This window comes from Rissa tridactyla, chromosome 3 (assembly GCF_028500815.1).
Source record: "Rissa tridactyla isolate bRisTri1 chromosome 3, bRisTri1.patW.cur.20221130, whole genome shotgun sequence".
Lineage (NCBI taxonomy): Eukaryota > Metazoa > Chordata > Aves > Charadriiformes > Laridae > Rissa > Rissa tridactyla.
Window position 1 is genome coordinate 22,577,661 of NC_071468.1, and position 24,800 is coordinate 22,602,460.

Genomic DNA, 24,800 nt, shown 5'->3' on the forward strand with positions numbered 1-24,800 from the left:
GCTGGAACAAGCATGAGTTTTACCCAGTATAAAACTGCTGGGAGCTGAGCCCCTTTTGGTTGCTGTGTTTCTCGGCAAAGTGAACTATGCTTTAGATGAAATATACTCTAGACAGTATTTGCACAAATGCACAGACTCAATGTAATTAACTTTAATGGCTTTAAAGTCTTTAAAGAATAAATGACATCAATCATACCAGCACTCAGGAGTGAGAGAGTCATGGGGTCGTTTTTTCCCTCACTCCTCAATCCCTGAATTGCCCAGTCCCTTGCCTCAACCCCTGGGCTACTATACAGAAGCCAGGTCTGCAACTGCTAAGCTTTGAAACTCAATTATTAACAACACTATTTCTGTGAGGAACGGTTACCAGGCTTCTCCTGAACACAGGCCAGAGTGAGGAATTTGGCTTCTATGTAAACTACAGTACGGCCAGGTGTTGAAGACAGAGATCCTGAAGATGACTTGTTTGATGTCATGTTCTGTCACTTATTTTTATATGCTGAAACTTTGGAGTCCTGAGTCACAATTGCTAGAAAAAGTTTGCACATTTCAGCTTCATATAATTTTGAATAGTCCTTTCTAGGAAAGGCATGGGAAATAAGAGGCTACTTTGGAAAGATGGGACTCAACCCCTTCTCCTTGTGGTTTGTTTCACCTGCTAGATGGGTACAAGGCGGGTTTGCTGCAGAAAGATGGGGAGCTGACGCATGTGAGGTGCCGCCATACCTGGTACAGCTCTATCCGCTGCTCTGAGACCCGTGCCTTTGAGTTCTGCAAACGGAAGACCCTGAACTCAGCCTTCACCAAGTTGGAGGCATTCTTCTCCATCGCTGAGACGTCAAATCTGACTATTCGGAAGTAAAGGCTGTAATAGCTCGGTGGGATGGCATCTGCAAGAAGGCAGTGTGATTTTGTTACTTTTTTTAATGATAAAATACATTGTTCCTTCAAACAGTGTAACACAAGACAGCCTCAGTAAGGGAAATATCTGTAGCATGATTCAGTTCCCAATGCCAATTTAATATTATTAACAATTTAATAAAACAACCCAAAAAACAATGCACCCCATGTGTTTGATTATAGGAATACCATATTAATACAGATTAACAACTATTTCAAACTCTATTTTGGGTCATGCATTTAAATCTCCCCTCTTTCAACATACTGGTGGAAAATAACGGATTCTTATAAACTGGGAAAAAATCATAGCAGTTGGTATCTGGCAAACGCCTTCAGATTTGCATAGAGTTCACAGGGATCCACCAAAATGACAAGTAACAGCAATTCATCTGATCTGTATGCCCTCTGAAGCCCCTTTCCCCCCAGAATAAGGAGAATAAATTAGCCAGCTTCAGATTTTGTTTCATATTAAAGGATCTTATTGGAACACAATATTCATTCTGATTATAGTGACAAGGGCAGGAAGCGAAGACAAGGAAGAAAGGGAGGGAAAAGACAAGCAAATAGTAGACCTTAGAAACAGAATTACATCAATTTTAACCACTTGGAAGCAGTGAAAGCCATAAACATAATCACCCCTCACTATATATCATGGGCAAAGCAGAAAAAACAGTCACAAAAATGGACTCAAGTCATCAATAGTAGCGTTAAACGTATCACGTTTAGGTTTCCAAACAGTCTCTGCCTCTTTCGCAGCTGTAAATCCTGACGGAGGCTAAGCAGCAAAGCGCTTCTGCGCAACCCAGGTTACCCTGAAGGGTCCAGCAATCACCTGAGGCCCTTCCCCGCCACCATCCCGGCCAGCAGCAGGAGGAGGAACCTGGCGCCCCAACCACCATCCCCTGCGCGCAAGACTCCCTCCTCACCCTGCTGCCTGGCAAGGCGCTCCGCAGCCCGACTCACAGAGGAGTCGAAATGGCTCAAAGGCCCCAGTGAAAACCTCCGTTCAAACTGAGGGAAAGGTGAAGTGGATGAAGAAAATAAAGGAGGAAAATTGGATCTGGGGGGATGGGGGGGTGATTCTCAGCTGAGGAAGCAACACTCTCAGGCCTCCCTGAGACCACACCAGCAGGAAGACTTCAGATAATAATTAGAAAACATGAAGCTTTCCCACCAGTCAGGGAGCTGAGGATTTGCCGTGCAGTGGCAGGAGACGACAGCCTCGACGTCAGGGAGGTGAGCAGTTCAGCGCCCATGAAAGGCCCAGGCCTTGTCCCAAATCCCAGCGAGGCCTCCTGCTCCGCTGCCTCCCTCGGCTACCCAGGCCACTAATCCAGGCATCTATCAATCAAATAAAGTGCCGCCTTCTGGAAGATACCTAATTCTTCACAGATACAATACACGCAAGTTAGCATTTCTATGTAAAGAGATGGGAGAAGCCAAGTGCAGTACGTTTACCTTTACTTCTAACTACTAACTATTAAAGGTAGTTGGAATAAATCCTTAATAATATTTACTCATACCAATAAGACATGTTAGTAACTTAAAGACCTTCTTCCAAATATTTAGTGTTTCTGGACTGGCTGCTACTACCAGAACAATGTAGCAGCTCCTGACTACACGAGGCAACACCACTTGCAGTTACACATTTAATAACCGATTTGTTGTAGCTCTTTGAATAATTCTAAATTCAAACTCACTACAGAATAAATACCAAGCACATGAGTACATCAGTCACATGAAGAATAGAGCAAATTTATTTTGTCTTCACAAAATTTACAAACACGCTTCCTCTACGGAATTGGGCCCAAATCTCTTTTTTAAATGATCAGAGGTAAAAACCCCTACAAATAATCCTAGCTCTGAGAAAATCTTTGACGATAGAGAAATAATCTTGGCCTCAACTGTAGATTCATTACAAGTGAGAGATGATGAAATACTTAAAAAAGAGTACTTCCCAAAGCAGACCCTCAGTATGGTCAAATGGGTAAGAGGTACCAATACGAACAGGAAGCCCCAGGCCTCCTAATGATCTCATTTAATTAAAGGAACAAAAAAAAATGGTTCTCTGATTTTTACATCTGCAGTGCTCCAAAATAAACCCCAAAGCATCATGACCAGTATCGTTGCCTACCAGGCTTACTGACAGAAAACTGCTATCATCTTATAGCAAGATCTCAAAGAAAAACAGATGCAGACTACCCTCACACCAGAACCACTCCTCTCTCCCATGAGCAACACGTTAGTATTGGTCTCTCTCAAAATACCAAATGAAGGTCTTCTGAAAAAAGCTTAGCTTTATGCAACGACGATCTTCATTTCCACACATTTTGCAAATTCTTATAAAAGCTACTTGCTTCAGAGATTATATCCTCATTTAAGAGAGAAATAATCTCTTCAATTAATTTTTCTGCTATAGGAAACTCTGAGACTACTACTTGTTCTTCAGCCAAACCTAATCCTACTAGGAATATAATCTGGCATAATAATATGTATATATAAGATTGATGCTTCCAGGATGAGTTGTAAATTGTCCTTTATTGCCCTGTCATTTATTTGAGGCTTCAACCTACCATTTCATTCCCTGTGGACGAGCCAAACTAGCAGCCAGCCACTTGCCCTGGCACAAACAAACCCAGGCCATCTTGACTTTATTTCAGATTGAGAATTCCTATTTAACTTTCAGTTTGATTTATAGTTAGCTTCTAACTTATTTCTCGAACTTTCTTGTGCTATATTTTTAGTCTTTCTTTTCAGCTTCTGTATTTTAGATACTGTATATTACAAATCTGCAAATATGTATCTGAATGGATTCTCCTGAACCATCTCTGCATTTACATTTTTTCTTTCTTTCACACATAAATAAGATAGACAGAGAAGGAATACTCTTTAAGGGTGCATGTTTTTGTATTTGCATATGTGCATTCAGATACACAGTGAATGAGCATTTACCTTCCAGTGGAAGGCAGGCCTGGGACACCCACCATGAATAAGAATTAATTCTTGTCTTACAGAAGTTTCATTTCTCGTATAAGATAGTTTTATACATTGCAAAAACTTGAACAAGAAATTTGATTTCTTTATTTTATCATTCATGACAGTATCCACAGGAAGTCAATTTAGGAAAAGGCATTATTCATGGACAGCCAAAAAAAATAGTGTTTTTTACTAGCTGGAACCCTTCCTCTGAAAAGAATGGCTGACTGCAGAATTGGGGTTTACGTGAAAATTAATCAACTTTAAGACTGAGAATTGAGACTTGCAACTCTCTTTGAGGGCACAGAAAGAACCCTATGGAGTCTACAAGGTTTTGGATTAGCCTTTAAGTGGTCTCAGATGCTGCAATTTATCTCTCTTTGTGACTCCACCTTAACCTGACAGTTGTATCAATTCAGACTCAGTTGGATACCTCTGCACTCCCCTCTGGTTTTGGCCCAATGACTCCAGTAGACACCAGAATGACTCTGACCAAGTTAGTTTGTAAACACAATTATCCTGATGCAGACTAGACCCCTTAAGTATTCTTTGAACCATTATTATTAACAAGTGGAATTAAATCAATATGTTTCCTGTAGCTAGGAAAACACAGATTTCTTTTGTTTTGGAGAGAGGGACTAGTAAATGCAGTGAAAGATTCCATTTTTATCTTTACATTATTCATTAATTCAACCCTTAAAAACCTGAAAACTTCCATCTGTAATAATCACAATCATCACAGTACAGTTGAGACAAGAGTTATAGAGCACAGTTGGAGAAGGTGAAGGCAGCATCCCTCCTCTTCCCTTTAGCCTGCTAGACAACGAGCATCACAAGTTTAGCTTTTTCATTCTTTTTGGGTTGGGTTTTTTTTTTTCTTGAATGAGCTGAAACTTAATTAGCTGCTTTACACAGGACAGTCCAAACTGCCAGGTTAAAACGTATTGGTTTCCATGCTTCTTACTGACTTTGTTCAGTGTCCAGCATTCTCTAAGCTCCTGTGCCAGTAACTAGGACAGAAAGCAGCCCTGCTCTGACAGAGAAGAAAAGTACCAACAGGAGAGGTGCAGGAGACCTATCCCAAAATACTGAACAGTCTGCAGCATTGCTCCAGGTTGAGCAATGTCCAGTCTCTCTCCAGGAGAGACTGAACACATCTTCTGACTGACCGTCCATAACAGCACGTAGACCCTCAAGCATTGCTCCTGGGAGGACAGCGAGATGGAGTCTCTTAAACCAAAAGTGGGAATGGACAGAGTTTGCTGGAGATATTCCCCCAATCGGGAATCTCCTGCATAAAAGGATGACACTTTTGCCTTCCACAGTTGAGCTTGATGAACTAAGCCCTGCATTTCCACAGCTTTCCTCACAAGTACTGCATGTACTGACATTTCAGGAGAAACAAAACACTCTGTTTGACGCGGCTCTTCTGAAAGCTGGGCTTTCATTCTGGAGAGGAGAAAGACCTAAATTCAGTTGTATCCAAACAAGGCTTTTTTTTCCCCTCTGAATTTTCATTTCTGCTATTGAAACAAAAAAATCAATCATGTGCACAGCCCAAATTAGGAAATGTAAACAACTTTTCTTTCCTCATTGGAACAGGACAGACAGGCTGTCTTCACACATACACCCACACTGGAAAGGCTGAGAGCTTCAATCTAATCCTTCCATCAAGGGCTTGTAATAAATGCTCCAAAGATTTATTTTTATTCCCTTTTGTGTTTATTAAACTTTGGAGGGTTTCTTTTCCTTTTTCTTTTCTTTTTGGTGCTTTGCCCATTCTTTATTACAGCAGCTACAAAACATGGAGTGCCCTTTTCTTCTCACCCTCTTCTTTTTTTCTTTTCCCCTCCTCATCTTTCTAACTGCAGTACATGAATGACCGTGTAGTAGGCTTTGAACCAGCACATGCAAATATTTATAAGAGTAGCTTGATTGTTATTAAATGCAGTTGTTATGCTTTCTACGCTCTGGCATGCTTCCCTAACCCTTCTAACTATTAGGACCATTTAGGCTGTTTAGATTTCAGCTCACTGATAGCAAATCCCACATTTTTTTTTGTAATGAACATCATAGTGTGACGTCGTTCATCCCCTGTGTGAATTTTACTCTCTGCTCAACATATGGGTCCCTGCCATGAGCCGGGTCAGGCTGCTTTTAAGGACATCCAGACGTGGTAAGTGAAGCAGCATGCATAAGGCTGCTGGAAGGGTGGGCAGCTCGTCAGCTCTACCAGCACATCTTTCCAGCAGGATCCCGTCCTTCCTGTCAGGCACACTCAGGTCACAAATCCTTTCCTCTTTTCCAGGGAATGTCTCTCCAAGAACTTAGAAACTTGTTTAATGCATCTGGGCTCCTAAAGCCCACGGATAATTACTCTGCTCACCCCTCCTGACCCTGACGTGACTGCAGAATCCTGCTGGAAACTGCCTCTCTGCAATGAAAGACAATATATAAATACAGTGAACCAAAATATGGAGGCCTACAGGTTATATGTGGGAACTGGGATTGGCCCTCAGAGGTAAATCAGTTGTACATCAGCTTTCCATTAGCTCTGAAACTCTGTCCTTCTGTGACATTAAGTTATGAGCACATCCATTAGCTAATCAGTGCTTTTGGACAGACACGCTTGTGCCACTCTCTGCTCAAATGTTTCTTCCAGCCTCTTGCAGGAAGGCTTCAAAGTCAGATGGTACAAAAGCATTGTAAGAGGCTTACTCCAATATTCCAGTTTTTACCTAAGCTGCCAGTGAGCCCTTACCTTTATCTGTCATCAACCATTTGCTGTTGAGGAGGGGCACTGCACTGAAAGTCAGAAAAAACCTGCCGAGAGCACAGCAGATAAGGCTTTCAGCTGAGGCCCAATGGCTCTGGAGCAGCTTTTTCTCGCAAAACAGGGTACGCATGCACCTACAGTGCAGTGTAAGACATGACGTCTGTTATTGCACCTGTTTTTGGTGAAGAACCCATGCCAGAAACTAGCACCTAGGAATCTTTCACTGAATGATCCCTAGATACATAATTTATCCATGCCTAAGGTGCGCGGACGGTTCAAAATTCCACATTCACTGATAACTTCGGTCTTGGTACTTACAGCATGTGGATATGCTGACACTTAACAAGGAAACAGGCATACATAATGGAAGACAGAGCTTTCTTCATCAGAAAAAGAACAGGTTGGGGATCCAACTCCTGGATGACCCTTTTGAGCATCAGAACAACTGAAGACTAAAATATGAAAACACTTCCTTCTTTTATCACCAATTCTGACCCCTGGACTTGTCCCTGCAGTCACAATGGGAGAGCCTCAATGCAGCTTCACTAAGACAGTGGATTTGAGATTCCTGAGGTGATTCCCCTTGGAGAAAACCCAAAGAAACAAAACCTCACTCCTACAGAGACTCCTGCTGCAGATCTTTAAACATGACTTTCTTTCACCAGTTACACTAACAGAAGCCAATCCTGAGTCTTCTTATTTCAGTAACAACTTCTTGTATTAGTTAACTTTTTCTTTCTTTGTAATGACAACACACTGAGCTCCTGATACACAGATGGAATTTATGCATGTAATTATTATGCCATAAACTGGCTACGAAGACTCAATAAATGTCACTAGCAGACTCTAGAGTGCTCAAAGCAAGACACTTGGTAGTGCTCACATAGCACAAATGCATGTGGGTTTTCTTCTGCCTACGCAGTCTCTGTTAAGGTCTACATGTCCAAAAAATATACACCAGTGAAGGTCCAAGTGGGCACGGATTTAGAAAAAAATAATTACCTAATTATCAGATTTTGTGACATATTTTCCACTGTTGAACCACTTGCTATTCCTCTTTTAAAACAAAGGTCTACGACAACATATGAAAAATAAAAAAAAAAAAACAACAAAACAGGACGTTCTCCAGATCGAAGAAGCAGGTACAATGAGGCAAAAATGGAATTTTCTGAAGATATGTTTACGAAATTATGTGTTCCTTACTTAAAAACTGACAAAGGTCTTCTGGTTCTGCTGCTCCTTCCTCATTGCTTCACCAAGCCTGAATCAAAAGATGACCAGCCAAAGCTATGACCTCAATAGCACAGTGATCTGGTAATCCGGTTGCCAGTTACCCAAATAATTAATTCCTTCAGGGTACTCCCATTGCTCTGGAGTTTGATGGACTTTGACACTCTTATGTAATTGCCTTTTGTGCCCTTGATTTCTGTAATGGTGAAAAACATCCAAACCATTTTGGGTCAAAATACAAGTAGCATGGTAAGGACACTGAGACAGCATAATTAGCCACTGGAGAATCACAGAGCTAAGTTAAAGTTTAGGTTAAGTTCTCACAAAGACAAGTAGTAAAATAAAACTCAAATCATTGGTGGTGGTGTAGCAAAGCCGCTGCACAGGATTTTGGTACAAAGCAGGTTGAGTCCTGGCTTTGTGGGTCATTTTAACAATGCAAAGAGAAGGGCATCTTATTACATACTCGCTACTTTGTGTCACTTCATCTCTACTAGCACATCAGAGCTGGATATGAGTCCTACAGTGGGCATCAAACCCTGCCAAGAAAAGCTACCATTGCTGTTTTAAGGCTGTAACAATACAACCCATTTTAAAACTTTTTTTTTTTCTTTTTGGTAGTTGTTCTCCCTGGGCTGGGCCAAATCATGTTGCAAGTTCAACCTCAACTGTATTTACATACTGCAGCTGAAACTGACTTTGAATGGTGCTTAATTTGGTCTGGAGACCATTGTAAGAGAAGGGCTGTAATTTTCCTATATCACTGAACTGTCCGATTTAAGTAAATCTTTGCAGCCAGAAAGCCCTCATTTAAATCCTTTCTTCCCTTGGACTTTCTGCCACCCCTTCACAGTTATTCTCATGAGGCTATTAGCTTTTGTAGGCTCAGTCCAAAACACCGTCTAGCCTGAAAAAATCCATACTACCTATAGCAGTTAGAAAGAAAGATGACAAAATATCTATTTGGAACAATCAGCTATGTCTTCTTCTCTCCTCCCTCTCCTATGGGTACCATATGAAGAAAAACTGCTGGACCAACATCCCATGTGTTTGTTCACCTTCTATGAGGTGCAACAACAACAGCCAAGAAGTGCGTGCTATCACAGATCCCCCAAATGAACTCTTCCTGAAAAAGGTTTGCAGCCATTCCATCACCCAAAAGACAAAGGAGAGTCAAAATTAATACCAAACAGAAAAACTGCAAGAGCATTCTGCTTTATCTGAGAAGATGACCAGAAGCCTCAGACAAGTCCATGCAATCATTCTCCTGTGAATGGCAGAGAGGCATTGCTGCTGCACACACTCCTGCTGCAACGGGCTGGAGAGTTAACACTGCAGAAAGTCCCAGCTTCCCTTCCCAGACCATGCTATGAATGCTAATGTGCAGCATGCGGAAAGGGATTAACCTCTTCTGTGCTTTAAGCCAGGCTTAGACCAGATTTTCAAGTGTTTAGCACCCAGTATTTTGAATCTTTTTTGTTGGTTTTTTTTTTTTTTAATTTTTCCGAATGTCCCTAGAATTAAGTCTTCCAACTGGATGTTTCTGGCCTGATTTTCAAAGGGCATAACTGTTCTTATGATCCTTTGAAAACCAGTTTTGGGTTTTGGCACTGAAATGGAGCTTGATGTCTCTTCGCCACCTAGCCCCAGCCATGGGTGCTGACACTTACAGAACATCTTCACCTTAAATCTTGCCTCCTTCTTAGCTCACCTTGCCCAAAAACCTAAAGCAAAAATTCCCTGTCAGCCTCTGTGAGCTGGAGTGTAGCCACATACGTAGAAAATATTAATGATTAAAAAAATTCAAAAATATATCTGCAGGATGAGAGGCCAAGCCACTGGGCTACACAAAAAAAAAAAAATTACCTACCAAAAAAGCATAAAAGTCAGAAAAATCCCCTGCACATCTTTCTTCTCCCTCCCTTTCTTTTGATATCATGTATCACCTCCAGCCTTTATCTAACTGGTCCATACAGTACTGGTCCATTGGTTTGTGCTGGGTGTCAGAGTGATCAGCTATGTTTTCTTGACCGGACCATTAAAGAACAAATACCCCACAAAAGCAATGTACTGTGAGAGCAGAGGCAGCAAGAACTAACCAGCGTGTGTGATCAAAACACAACGCTCGTAGAATAACCCTCTTCAGGGACAGGCCTGCGCAATGCTAGTCTAACCTTTTCTCTACACCTTCTCTGTCTCCCACCACTGCTCATTTGCAAAGAAGATTAGAAAACCTGAAAGTGTTTCAGGAATGGGAGAAAAATACTTAAGGAAAACATACATAGTCCTTCCAGAGAAGCTACACAATTTATTTGGGAGGAAATCAGTTGCCTGTAAAGGCTGTCTGAAACAAAGAGGAAACACCTGTAGAACTTATAGGAAGATGCCTGAAAGTAAGGACTACAGACTGCACGCATGAGTTTACATCATCAAATGCATGCTAAGGTAAATCATCACAGAGATTGCAAAAACTTGTGTCATTATTACTTTACAGCCACAGGGCAGTCCTGAGGCGATTGCAAGCCCCAGTCCTGGTCCTGTACAAACTCTCCTATCCTGAAAGTGTGTTCTGTTGAATAAGATTGAATTCCTCTAAGAAAGTACACTTTTCTTCTGCAATTTTGAAGAAAGTGAGGAGTGCCCAGAAGACCGCTTCTGCTATAAAACAAAACTTATAGAAGAGTCAGACTGAGCACTAAGCCTCGAATCAACTGCCTGGATCCAAACCTCTGAAGCTGGAAAAGGATCAAAAGCCAATTGAAACTGCTGAAACCTCTGGCTAAAATGAAAGGGGGAAACTGTCCGGTCCCTTCCAGGAAAACAAAAACAAAACTCTGACCCAGGCAGACTTCGTGTGACCACTGCCAAATAGTCCTTAGAAAGGAACGTGGAGTCCCTCCCCGGGGATGGCCCCTCTCGGGACAAAGCAGCCCACATAGCACAGCTCCACGCCTGATCTTTCTCTCCCAGCAAGAAAGGCTATTTACCTATTTGCAAAAGCTAGAGTAGCTGGAAACAGGGTACACTAGCACCTGGCATGGCAACACCTGTGAGTTCCCCTCAGGTGCACGGTGCTCATTGGAAACTTTCTGCCCCTGCCTTTACTATTGCTTGAAAATGAATCTCCTGAAGAAAAATTCCCTCACATGAACTCACCAGACCCTCCTCTCTACTTGCCTTTAAAGCTTTCCAGGCTGTTGGCTTTTTTCCCTCATCCATGCTGAAATGCAGGGGTTGGGTAACGTGAACAACACTGATGCATCACATGAGAGCTGTTTTCAGGTCTAAATGTTGAGCCGTTGAGCAATGCTTAATTGGGGTAACCTAATTACTCAGGAGTATTCTGGAGAGCAGCAAATGGTCATTTTTCCATTCCAGACCACTTTCAGCATATACAAATCTCCACACATTTTAAAGTCTGAAAGGTCTGACCTCAGTTCTCCTCTTCTAAGTCCTATTCACACATCCGCTGTCATGCAAAGGAGCCAAGAGGGAACGTAAACACAAACCATACTGCTATCTTTGTTTCTCAACAAAGAAATCCTAATGTTGTGGCAGGTTAAAACACATGGGGTAAAAAACCCGCACAACAGCTCGCTCTCTCAAACATACCGCCTCTATAATCCCACTGCTGCTTATGCAACACTACAGTTTTAATAGTGAGAGAGAAAAACATCATCGCTCCTGGGTCGGATGCCATTGTAGCGAGTCCATGACCAGGCATTCCCCACAGGAGCTGACAGATCCTTTTCTGCTGGAAAGATGCATGACAAGCTAACAGGAAAGCTGCCGTGTCCGTCAACAGGTGTTAGAACAAGTGACAGAGATACCAAAGCCTCTCTGAAACCTGAGTGAAGTTTTCGTCCCATTGAAGTCACAGACGAAATATTCACATTGCTGTGAATGGTCCAGGAATTTATCCCCGCACTTGTAAGCATAGAAAGGATTTTCAGCACAAGAAAACTGTCTCCAGCCTCTCTGCCTCCTGTTCTCTGTGAATTTAGTTTGCCAACAAAAGGTCCTTCAGCTTTCAGCAGTTATTTTGTGAACATTCAGGGAAGAACTCCTTTCAAATCCCCATCAGGATCCTTTGAATGAAATCCCAGGTTATCATGTATCACCACTGAAATAAAATATGTAAATAGATGTGTGTTATGTTTGGAAGCTTCTCAGGTATGTACTTTGCTATTCTGCTTACACTGGAATGTAAGAAAAATATCCTAGTGTCTTTCATCTCTCTCCATGAAGGGCTGCTCCTCTTTCAGCTAGGAATCATAAGTAAGAATTGAAAGTACAATGGCCTATCTCCTATTAAAAGAAAAAAAAAAGAGGGCAAAAAGAAAAAACTCACCAGGGACCACAAACCTTTCTCAATGGCAAAATAAGACTTGACTTGCTGGCACGGTTCAGCTGACTTTTTATGGCTGCAATGACCTCAGAGACTTAAAACTGATCAGATTAACCTTCCCCCGTTCACAGGACTGACCGACAGTTTTCCCTGTCACAAAGACCTTTTTCATTTCCCAGCCTTCTTCTGGTTGCATGCTATTGAAGCGATATCTTCAGAAGCAATTTGCAACAAGAGACCTCTCCATCGATGGGCTGAAGAGGCAGACATGATCACAAGTCCAGCTGCGTTGTTTGTATATCGTATTGCTGTACACAGAGACATCCAGATGCTGACTGCAGTGCCTCAAAACCCCTAAGCAGTCATCATACCCCAAAAACCCAAGTAAGACTGAATAATATTTATCTAAGGAAACATTTTACCTTCTCTTCTCAACAGCAGATTAGCTGTAGGGTTAAATGGATGTGCCCATGTTTGAGAAAGGCTGTGAAAGTTTACTAGTTTTTTAAAATTCTTCCTCTTCCTGGCACCTTTCTCATGAATTTCACTTGAACTGACAGGCCAGCCAGAAGGATTAAAACTGGCTTCATGGTGTTATCTCAGTGCCAATTTACTAATGAGCTATATTCAAAAAATATAGATTGTGCAGACGTACTTTTATTGAATCCATCAGACTCACCAAAAAAAATTTCTTCTGTTATAAATCCATTCTCCCTGTCAGCATACGAGAGGCGCTTGGCACGTGTGCATGCAGCTGCGCACACTCCGTATCTCTCTCTCTTCCCAGCTCCAGGGTTTCTGCAGGCACCGAGGCAGCAGGTGGGACAGAGGCATCCTGCAGCCTCAGCGGGACCCACTGCCCATGGGTGGATTGTGCCTGCACCCATGGGTGCTGCACAAGTCGGGCGAAGAAAGCAACACCCCCCCAGCAACACCAAAGGCAGAGAAGGCAGCCAGCCCGCAGGGTTGGGCCACTCATGAGAGCCACAGGACAGTGGTACCGCAGGGACAACCCGGGTCAGGACCCCTCAGACCTGAGGACCAGGGCAGTGAGGATGATTGTGATTAAGCCTAATCCTTGGACAGAAGACAGGCATACACTTTTAATGCTAGAAATCAGGCTAGTATGTTTATAAAGCTAACCTCTCCAAGGAAACTGACTTAAATGAACTCTTCTGACTTAAAGTAAACTGCAGTTACCCATCATATGTCTCTGTCTGTAAAATGAGGCTGTTCACTACATGTCACTTTGGTACAGCTTGCACTCTGTCTGACAGCAAACATGGTCATCACAGGCTCCGACTTGTGCTGTTAGTGCTGGATGACTTGAGCTGTGTTTTAAGCCCATGAATACGCATCCGCATTTTAATTTTCTGCGTAGAAGTGCTTCTAATTGCAAGTATTGCTAGGAAATCCAAGAGGATGGCTGGAAATCCCTTGGATATATCCTGAGGATTATACACTGCCACAGCGATGCAACACTATGCAAAAATCTACTTTACAAAAAATGTACCACAGCAGAACAAAGCTGCACTGGAAAGAAAAAAACACAACTGGAAAACATTTTGAATTATTTAAAGAACTAAGAAAACTTTCCCCAAATCCAATTTTCTCCAACAGTGTCACAACAACCACAAAGCCGTCATACATGACAAACTCAGTGGTGTTGAAATCAAGGAAATGGCAGCAAAAAGACATTCTCAGGCTATTTCACAATTCAGTTTAAGCTGTTCACACTGCTGTGTTTATGTGTGTCTCTACCTTAGTACAGAATAATCCAAACATCATTTATCTTGTTTTCAAGTCAAACGTTTTATTTCCCCTCTTATTCATCTGCAGGGTGGTTCAACGAACTGAAAGTGAATGTACGCCAGATAAGTTGTAAAGTCAGTATGAATATTTAGTAGAATAACAGGGCAAGAAGCCTACCATACTGCTTCAGAGAAAGAGCATAGACATTGGCTTCACTTTAAACACAGTCCTGCTGAAGTCATCCTATGACCTTTCTTACACAGCCACGTGCTTAAAAGCTTTCCTGCCTCAGAGCCCCTAGCAGCGAGGGAGACTGGGGTGAATCCAGTCCTCATGAAGCTCCTCAGACCGAGGAGAGCTCACAGGATCAAATCCTTCAGGCACCTCACACTTGCAATTTGATTTTTTGTTACTTCTTTCCCAACCTACCCAATCTGTGTTTTGGAGAGGGCTCCTCTGTGCACAGGAGCAATAATGGATGATAGCTTTCATGCCTATGTTGTTAGTGGGCTTCCACTTCAAACTCCTGGTGAGAGAGATGAAAATGAGCATCAACTTTCTGTGAGCTTGCGGAGATTTACCTGCTAGGCTGAACTCACCCCATTCATCTCAAGCTGTCCAATGGACAGCCACCTGCTACTAACGCTCACCAGGCCTCCCCAGCCTGGATTAAATTCCAGGCTAGAGCGAGCCATCCAGTCTCCCCAGAAAAATTTCTTTTTAAAATGGGAAGACAGTACAGTTTTAACATAGTCCCCTTGCACAGAGATCAAATTAAATAGCGCATCCCACAGAACGCAGTGGGGCAGCGTTCTTTGCTCTGTCATGGATGACTGCATTGAGTAAGAGTATACTATAAACCATGTCATAAGTTGCTTTCCCTGTTAAGATGGACGTAGAAGGGGTAGTGTCCTACTGCCATAGGTCTGGAGCACAAAGTACTGCCTGTTACCTATGGCTGCCGGCTACCGGACGTAAGGCGATGCACCTTTGAACCGCTGTCTCCTGAACAAACCGTGAACTATCCCTTTCGTCCCTCTATCTGCATACTTATACAGCCCCACGACCACAGTTTTTAAGTGCATGTCTACCATTCATCACAGCTGGTGGTAGATCTTTTACTTTTGCTGCCTCATCTCACTTGGAGCTCTCCCATCATTTCATTCCTTTAAACCACTCAGCCATTTCCCCTCTTCAATTAGTCCCTTAAAACCTTCCTTCCTTTTTAAGCTTATGATTATTGTTTCATCAGAGATTTTGTGGTGCCCTCTAAGGAGAATAAAATTAAACAAAACCCACCTCTACGCACAATTACACTGCTATGTTCTGTACAGTGGAATAATGTACAACTTGTAAGAAACAGAAACAATGCACAGAAGGTTACCAATGACGATAACACAATCAAGTTTTACTCTCTTCTGGAAGGAGAAGAGAGTAAAATTGAATATACAGTCATAAAATATATGAAATTAAATAGGCCTCTGCAAATGAAAGTTGCCTGTGAAAATAGTTTCCAGGTCTATGGTTTTAATTACTACATAAATGAACGGAAAACAGGATTAAGGAATTCGCACAATTGTTACACGTCGTATTTGGAATCATAGCATTTTTTTCAGCTACAATAGCATGAAGGCATAATCCAATAAAGTCCAACTGAACTGGATCCAGTTTCTCCCTGATATTTTGGTTTGGTAGACAAGAATCTGAAATCCTTCTCCAGCAGCACTCACATGGGACTGAAACATGCAATATCAGTGTGATTTTGCAAAACTTCCTCACTTCTTCTCAGGCTTTGGATTTTCTGATTTGCACAGATTAAAAATGTTTATGAGTTCCAGTTGTTCAGCTTTGCCCATTTACCAGCTCTGTTTGTAAACAAGATTTCACGCACCGATTGAACCATGGATCACGATCTCCTCCAAAGGAGAAGTCCTCTGAGTAAACAAAGCCATCTGGCTACAAAACTGAAGTGTGCACAGGAGCAAAAGTGTTAAAACTGGTCTTGTGCCCTTGTAAGAATCCATTCATGTTTGCAAACACAAAAGCTTGGGGTTTTTCATCCATGGCTAGAGTAGACCTTTCATTTCCCCCCCCCTTCTTTTTTCTGTTTTTCTTTTACTGCCATGCACATTGATTTTAGCCTGAATAAACTGCCCATGAGCAACTGTTCTTTACGTGCCTTCATGTAAGTCAACTACCCAGGAAGAATTTAGCATCCTGTACCAGCTCATTCAAGCTTTTCTTCCTCGAGCTTAAAATCTCCCTAACTCTCGTCTCCTTCAGAGGCCTGCTCTTCCTCTCCAGCTGGACTGAAATCTGGTAAATATTACACTTACAAGGTAACAGGTCTGGAATGTGAAACATCGAGAGCTCAGCAGAGTCTCTTCTTGGCATCTCAACGTATGTACTTTGTTGCCTAGTGCCAAACAGTGTTCGACTGGTTTTATTCAATTCAAATGAAGATACTAAATCCCAGGACTGTATAAACAACATTGACCAATCAAAACCATAGTCAAGAGAAATGCCTTCTTAAGGGAAGAGACAAGCGCTACTTGCCTTTTCAGAGTCCCTGAAAAGTACAGTGTCTTGAATAAACCTTTCAATCTGGTATACATGTTTATATTTTTGTCATCATCCTTCATAAATGAAAGACAAGAGAAAGAAGATAAAGACTGGTTTGTCATGCTTTGTCCTCCTGTAGGAGCGTTCCCTGTGACATTATCATCTGCACAACTCAAGGACCAACACATGCAAACCTCTGCCATTTTAGAACAAGGTTTACAGAAGAGCACTGAGAGCCAGCTGAAGACCTTTCCTGGATGGAGGGTCTGGCACACATTTGACCACAGCCCTGCTTATACATAATTAGCCCTACCATTGAATGAATTAGGGAAGCCAGACTGAAGGCATCTGCTCAAAGCTATCTTCCACAGCTACGAAGGCAGAAGAGGATGCATTTACCTGGCCTTTTCCTTACACGCAAAAAATACTGCTGATATTGAAGAATAAGAACAGAGTCATAAAGCAACAATTAAGTTCAAATTCTCTTTATAATCAAGCATTATTGAATGGCACTACACAGCATGGCTTAGGACAGAAAACTCCAATCATTTCTCACCTGGTAACCTAGAGCTGTGTCCATACAGGCTCAGTCTTGACAAATGCTAACTTCCAAGTGCTATGTTTGGAACTGTAAGACCCCCTAAGGCTGGAAGAGCTCCTCTGAATTTAACGTTTGCTCCTAATAACTTAACTGCATGGATTAGATGCTTCATGTCCAGCACAATGAGTTAGGAAGAGACAGGATTCCCAGCTTAAAAACTTCTCTCCCATGTGAATGCAATGGCTGGCCATGCCTACATACCAACAGGTATTTAGCTCTGAATGGTATAGCTGGCTACGCTGTAAAGACTTCTTTAACTGAGATGCACTGACTTGTTCAAGAAGCATTTATAGATCAGGTTGGGGAAAAAGGATAATACAGGGTGTAAAAATCAAAACGCAGGTGAGAAATAAACTCATCTTCCTCCTCCTTTCAGAGCAGTCAGTGGTCTCAGAACTTTCTCAGTGGCACTGTAACTAAATGTAAATGGATCTTCCTCTTATTGCAAATTACAGAACTCTCCGCCTAAACGGTTCACCTGAGTGAAGCTGTAGCATTGTTGAATTAGTAATGTCTGTGAAAGGAGTGAAGAAGACCCAACTAAGACATCTACACAATACACAGAAAGTAGAGGTGTCCAATATTTCCTCTGAGAGGTGCTGTTAATAACAAAAGTCATCTTACTCAGTGATAGAAAGTTTACCTCAAATATAACTTTACTAATCTACATATAGGCTACATGGTACTCACATGTCAGAAAGTTATGCTTTGCTAACCTAATCCTCAGAAGCACGGAAGCCCACTCTCTTCCTCACGTGTGAGGAGTGCATTTCTCTGCTGAAGCTAAGGAAAGAGGACTACTCCATAATGACAGGCCTGTAGAACAGCTGCAAGGAGGCTAAACAGAACACTAAAAAAACCCCATAAATTAAACCATCAGCTGAAGAATCTTTTTACCATTAAGCCTAGCCACCCAAACTGTTCACAGGTAACGAGACCCTACTGGCAGGTAAAGGGAGATTGCCATGTGTGCAGAGGACAGTATCTTGCCATAGTCTGCCACAACCACCAGCAGGGAAGGGCAAAAAGACAGACGGTCAAGACAATAGATAGATCTCAGATCAATATTTCAAGTTCTAATATTTGTTATTACTATTACAAAACTTTGCTATTTCCAATATTGAAGAGAGAGAAGAGAGAGAAGAGAGAGAAGAGAGAGAAGAGAGAGAAGAGAGAGAAGAGAGAGAAGAGAGAGAAGAGAGAGAAGAGAGAGAAGAGAGAGAAGAGAGAGAAGAGAGAGAAGAGAGAGAAGAGAGAAAAAAAGATCACTTTTCTGAAACATTTCAGGCTAATGTAGTAAAATGTCCTAGACAGCTTTCTGAGTTTTGAAACCATCCCATTTCAAATATTGGTTAATGTAAATCTGGAAAGATGCCTTGTCTGGAGTAAAATCATATACAGATTGAAAAAGGATTAAGTTTTTTGTTACAATATATGCACTTTTTTATATTTTAACTTTCTAGTGTCTGGAACAGAAGAGGAGAGTTGGAGAATAAGGAGAAGAAACAGCGAATGGTACGGTTCACTGTGACAGGTGCTACTGCAGGTACATACTCTCTTTTCGCAATACACAACGTAACACAGGGCAGTACAGACATAGCTGTTAATTTAAAGTGTGGCCCTTCCTTGTGACAAGTTAACACATGAGGAAACAGCACAAGTTCATAACATAGTGGGCACTCAGTTCTTGTCTGTGCTATTCATAGCTGAGTGCTCAGGTTTACAGGACTAGACTGGTTTTCCTGTGTCCAAATAAAACAGCTAGATGGGTCCAGTTGTATTTTACAAAGCACAAGATAAATGTCTTTCCCCAAGACATTACGAATATCAACCACTCCAAGTGTGGCCACTTGATTCAGATTCATCTGCAGAGGACTGGCTTTTAGATATACAACACCAAGACTGAGTTTCTGATTCCTTTTTATTGGTGGATTTTGTTCCACGCTGAAGGAGACATCACGATAACAAAACCACGGTGCAGGACAGCTCTGCACCAGAGGTACCTGAGTGACAGGGGTACAGGCACACACCATGAACTGGATCACAGTATTGCCAAGACAATGGAACTACACCCAAGCTTAACAACAGATGACTTTTTACCTGCTATTCTTGGTCAATTAATTTCAATCCTTGCTTTGTATTTGCAAGCAACTTACTTTCTGCTTTTTTGGGTATGCATATACGTTTGAGACAAAATTCGCTAGAGAAAGAGGCATGCAAACACAAACACACATATATGCACACAAAGAGACTAAAATCATAAAAGAATATATATTTCAGACTAACAAGATGATATCCAACTAAATATTAGAAAAAGATGTTCTAACCATTTATGATTCAGAAGGATCCAAAACTAACGCAGACTCCAGACAGAGATCACATTCAGTGAAAGAGCTCCACAAATTGCATCGTACAACACCATGACTGCAATAATGAATATGGATAGCAATTACAGAGTCAATGTCTGCATTTCTTAAAATCAAAACAGACTAGGAATGCACAAGCGGCTTCTTGGAATAACCTAAAGAATGATTTGAAAACACACTAGTTCAAAGGAGCATGAAAACTACGGTGGCTCCTCACAGCAAGTTTTAAATTTTCTGGTCTACATGCATTATTTGTCGTACTTCCTACTGGTGGGGCTCTGCAGGTATTCAGCTAACCTGTGCCTACAGAAATAGGGTTCCAGAAATAGTCTTTACTGGTTTAGTCATATGACACTGGCAAAAAATACACAGGATACTTAAGCTTCTTAAGAACCGTATTCAGAGGGAACATCACACTGGAAAGCAGGCAGTGGAACTGGGAATTGTCCAGAGAATGTGCTGTTGAGTTGGGTGTTTTAAGTACTGGTTGCATACTCTGGAGGCAGAGTCCTTCTAAACACCAATACAAAATAACACGTGACAGTTAAATGCTGTACATATTTACACAAAACACCATATGCTTCAGGACTATTCTAGCTCTACCCAACCCAAGGCTGACCTACTATCAAAAGGAAAAGCTCCACATTTCAGAGGTGGAACTTCAGAATTCACAATGAAGGCATCTTCAAAATGCACACATGAATTACATCCGTAATGAGGAGCTGACGCTTTTTTCCTTGCTTTGCCTATTTCATACACAGATACTAGAGCCCTACAGGATCACACGTGGAAATGAGAAGTATGGGACACCAGCTAACCACCTTATAGTCATGCCAAGTAACAAAGAACAAATATTTGTCATTTTCAAATTTACACAACAATAGGTTATTTTACATACACAAAAGCATTACTGGAACCTAGAAGGTGTAAAACCATAATAAGAAGTAAACACAAATATTAAAATGACTGCAAAAATAATAATTAAAAAAACCTGGTTCAACTGCAAGGACGTGGTAAGACAACAAGGGTTGATAGTGTGTGGCAGATAAATGAGTTCTCACTGCAACACTGCAGCAAGACTGCAAGGAAAACTGAAAATTAGTCTTTTACCATGCTGGGATCACACTCAAAAAAAATAATCTTCCTTTCAGTGCTGGACATCTCTTTCCATTAGGTTAGTGTCAAAATGGAGAGAAGTCAGAGCTAAGAAGGAGATCTAGTGGCTCCAGAGTCTGATGAAAAACAAAGACTGAATACCTATATGAAAAGTAATGGAATAGGTCAAAGCTCAACCATTCAGAGACATCTGAAGCATGTAATCATCAAAAAGTGACAGCAATTTTTAGGGCAGTAATATCATTACCTTGCAGTCGACCTTGCTCACTAAGAGAAGTTATGGAACTGCTGCATTAGTTTTTTAGGCACTACTGGCCTGAGGACAATAAAAATTGAGACGACAATTGAGTAGACCAGAAAGAGTAAAGTGAAGAAAAAAAACCACAAATCACTACCACTCCACCCACCCTCCAAACAAAAAATAAAAAAACCCCAACGTTTTAGACTGTGATATTCAGTGTAGTTTTCTATTTGGTTTGACATAGTTCTGTATTTCATGTAACTGTAGCTGGCAGTTAAGTGTCTATTTTAAACCAATAACCCAGGTGGCCTCTAAAAGTAATGCAAATGGCAACTTCCAAAACCTTTTACACTGGCCTTTAGAAGTAGACTAAATGAAAAAGGGCATGTCAGCAATGGTGGGGAAACAGACCACTTGACAAGAAGATCCTTTGTAACCTCATCTTCTACTCCACTACATATAGAGCTGAGCTCTTAACTATACAGTGTAGAAGGAAGGAGTAGTCAGCTTCTGCTCACATAGAAACACCAACAAGTTTTGGGGAAATTGAATATGGCACATCTACTCTCCAGATTTCCCACTTATAAAAATTAAAACTTTGCAGTTGACTTCAAAAAGGAATTAAAAAAACCACAACGCAAGTGCATCAGAAGCAGACTCTACTCTGAGCTCAGCTGGAATAAATCAGGGCAGTTCCCCCTGCAGTGGACACAACTACTTGAAGTTTTGGCAGCTAAGGATCCAGTTCGTGAAAATATAGTTCATTTTGCAAATGAGTTACCAAAGTGCTATTCTAACAATTAGGTGAACAGCACCTACTTACAATAAATGACATCTCCGGTTAAACTGTGCCACTGCTTGCCTAAAGCACTGCAAACACATAATACCCCCTTCTCCCTCGCCAGCTACCCCAAGGGTGGAGGGAAGGACACCTGGCTACAACAAGGGAGACACAGAGACTTGAAGCAAAAGGGAAAAGAGAGGAAAAGTAAAAAAGATGAGCTCATGTGCAACGTAACATAATCCATGGGATCAAATATAGGCCACTGGAAAAAATGATGCTCGGAAATCACTAATAATCAGAGGAGACGAAGCATCGCTGTCCTAGAGACTTGGGCCAGGTACTGTGCTGGCATGAAACTCGAGTTGTACCTATCCAAAAAAAGAAAGCACAAAGAACCCAGAATATTATGTTTCTCATAAATATCAATTGTATGCTCTGGAATAGCAAACATAGCCAATGTTGTACACTCAGTCTGAAAGTTTGTTTGGATTTCTTGAAAAGAGTTCGAAAAAGTTACTTCGTAACTCATTTGATTATATCAAAATAGATGCCTGAGAGAAAACACTTAGAAGTTATTGCTCCACTCTTTTCATAACTTCTAGTTTTTGAAAGGGCATCAAATCCTAATTGCATCTGAAAAAAGGAACAATAATAATGGAAGATGGGGAGGGTCAGAGCCGAGCTCATAGCCTCCTGCAGGCGTCTGTGGGGATCCCCAAGTAAAAGATCCTACAGAATGCTACTCATCACCCCCTGGATTGATTTTTAAAACAAAAAAAGGTATGATTGTGACACTGTTTAAATCTGACAAGTGACTTTCACACACACACAGCAACTCAGTTCTCTGTTTGCAATATATTTCAACAGAAGGGATCCCCAAGGTCCGTCTCACTTCTCCAAGTATGTAGCAAGCTACAAACAAATTAATTGACCGGTTGGTGAACAAAGGCCACAGCACAATGTAAAACACCCCAGACACAGACCATGATTAGAGGCAGAGACACAAGTACAGATACATTCAGTCTCTCTCTCCATTCTTCTACCTTTCTTAGATAAGCAATGCAGATTTAACCCACAGCCTTGGATGCAAAGGACTGGGGATACCTGCATATTTTTCTACACTTACCTAAACTTTTGAAAATATCTGCCACAAATTAATACATTATGCCTTATCTAGTTTACTTTTCCTTATTGCTTCTAGTAACAATTACACTTACATATAAGAAAATATAGTTTTAAATATAGTGTCAAGTATGTAGTACCGGAAGATTGGAATAGAGCAACCCATGCTACCTATTAAAAAAAAAAAAAAAGGGAGGTGAGGAGAATAAGAATTAGTGATGAATTTAAGACAGAACAAGAGCGGAAAAATATTCAAACAAACTATTTGTTAGCACGTGGAAGAAAGCGAGTTGAGTAACAGCTCACATGGACTTGTCAGAAGCAATTAGTGTCCAAACAATCTGAAGTGCCTTCAGGACTGGATAACAAGCTTTGCAAATAGAGGAGAAACCACAGACGACATTTATCTTGACTTCAGTAAGTCTGAACACTGACACGCCCATTAGCAAATGAGGGAGATGTGGTCTAGAGAAAAAAAACACAGTAGGTAGGCTGCAAGACTGGAAGACTGCTCTGAGAAAGCAGTTATCAGTGGTTCCTAGTGAAAACAGAAGGAACTACCCAACTAGGTGCTGCAGAGGAATAAGATTACTACAGTGTGATAAAACATGGACTAACAAGTAAATTTGGGGTGCTCAGCCAAAAGACACTACTGAAGGTGTTACATAAAAACAGCCTTTAGGTATGTAAACCGCTGCCACAAAAAGTGGGGGAATGATCCATTTTCCATGTCTGCGACAGATAAATCATGAGTAGTTCTGAGCTGCAGCAAGGAAGGTTTGTGCTAAACATCATGAAAACCTTTAGACCTCAAGGTTAACGATGATGCACTAGAATAGGTTGCACAGGTGGTGGCGGTGACAGGAAACCTTTAGGAGAAGGTTACACAAATACATATCTGGAATATCATAGCTACAGTCTACACCCTCTTCTAATGCAGGACCAATGGAGCAGCTGCTTGAAGTCCTTCCAGCTCCCTGTTTCTCCTGCGATAACTGGCTGTTGGCAAACAGCTCACATTCCTGAACAAGCTTTATGAATACACCTACTGATACCTATACCTGTCAGATATATTTATACAAAGTAATTCCGGAATGTATGTCATTAGGTCAGGTCCCAGAGGGTACAGATCAATACATGAACTCTACTAATGTCAACAGACCTGCCCTCCAGCCAGCCAGAGCCATGCCCAGTATGCAGCAAGGTAATAACAGCTGGGAGCCCAGAGCTGAAGCCGCCACGCACAGAAAGCTCCCGCTGCAGCCAGGGTGAGCGACAGGCTTCCAAAACCCTTCCTGTGGGAATGATTTTTACATGCTATTAATTACACACATACAGACAGATTAACTTAAAAAATTAACAATGTTTCTCCGAAGCATTCTGTTTCCTGGGTAATGCACTTGGAAACCTACTGCAACTATCCTGCAACTAGCTAATAAACTGTTAACAGCTACTTAAGTTAATGAGATAAGCCTTGCGTTAAAGGAATTTATACCAGGATTTTTGAAATGTATACTAGTGCAAGTATAATAAGTAAATTCTCTGTGGTATTAATATCAAATTCATGCTTAAAACACAGTAAATAATTATAATTGATACACCATCCCCTGGACTTGAATTCCCCAAACTAGGATGCTATGTTGTACAGTGCTTTCCTCCACTGGTGATTCATTATCTTGGGATTGCTTGTTATATTGCTTGAAAAGTTACATTCAGTGTGAAGAGTGATGGCAAAGTTTTAGTAAAATTACTACAACATGCTTTTTTTTTTTCCCCCCCCTCAGTCTTTGGCATTATTTCATGCTAAACTTTGAGATTGCTGCTTTCACTGATGTGCATTTCAAGTTTAAAGTGAAACAGTCCAATAGCTGAAGCCAAAAGTTTGACCTCCATTATAACTGTTGTAATCTTCTGGGAAAATACCCTCTTGACTCTAATTTCTCTTTTCAGACTCACCATGCTGCTGATGAGAAATAATTTACTGGGGCTCTAAGGCCAAGATTAATGTCTGGCCCTGCAAAAAAAA

The 24,800-nt window shown here is 41.4% G+C and overlaps 1 protein-coding gene across 1 annotated transcript in view; it reads right to left on the reverse strand.

Moving 5' to 3' along the window:
* TGFB2 (transforming growth factor beta 2) overlaps nt 1-24,800 on the reverse strand; it is a 66,524-nt gene that overhangs the window by 23,304 nt on the left and 18,420 nt on the right. Inside the window, exon 2 of the mRNA XM_054196221.1 lies at nt 727-890. Coding sequence (XP_054052196.1) covers nt 727-890 — 164 coding nt within the window. The remainder of the gene's footprint in view (nt 1-726; nt 891-24,800) is intronic.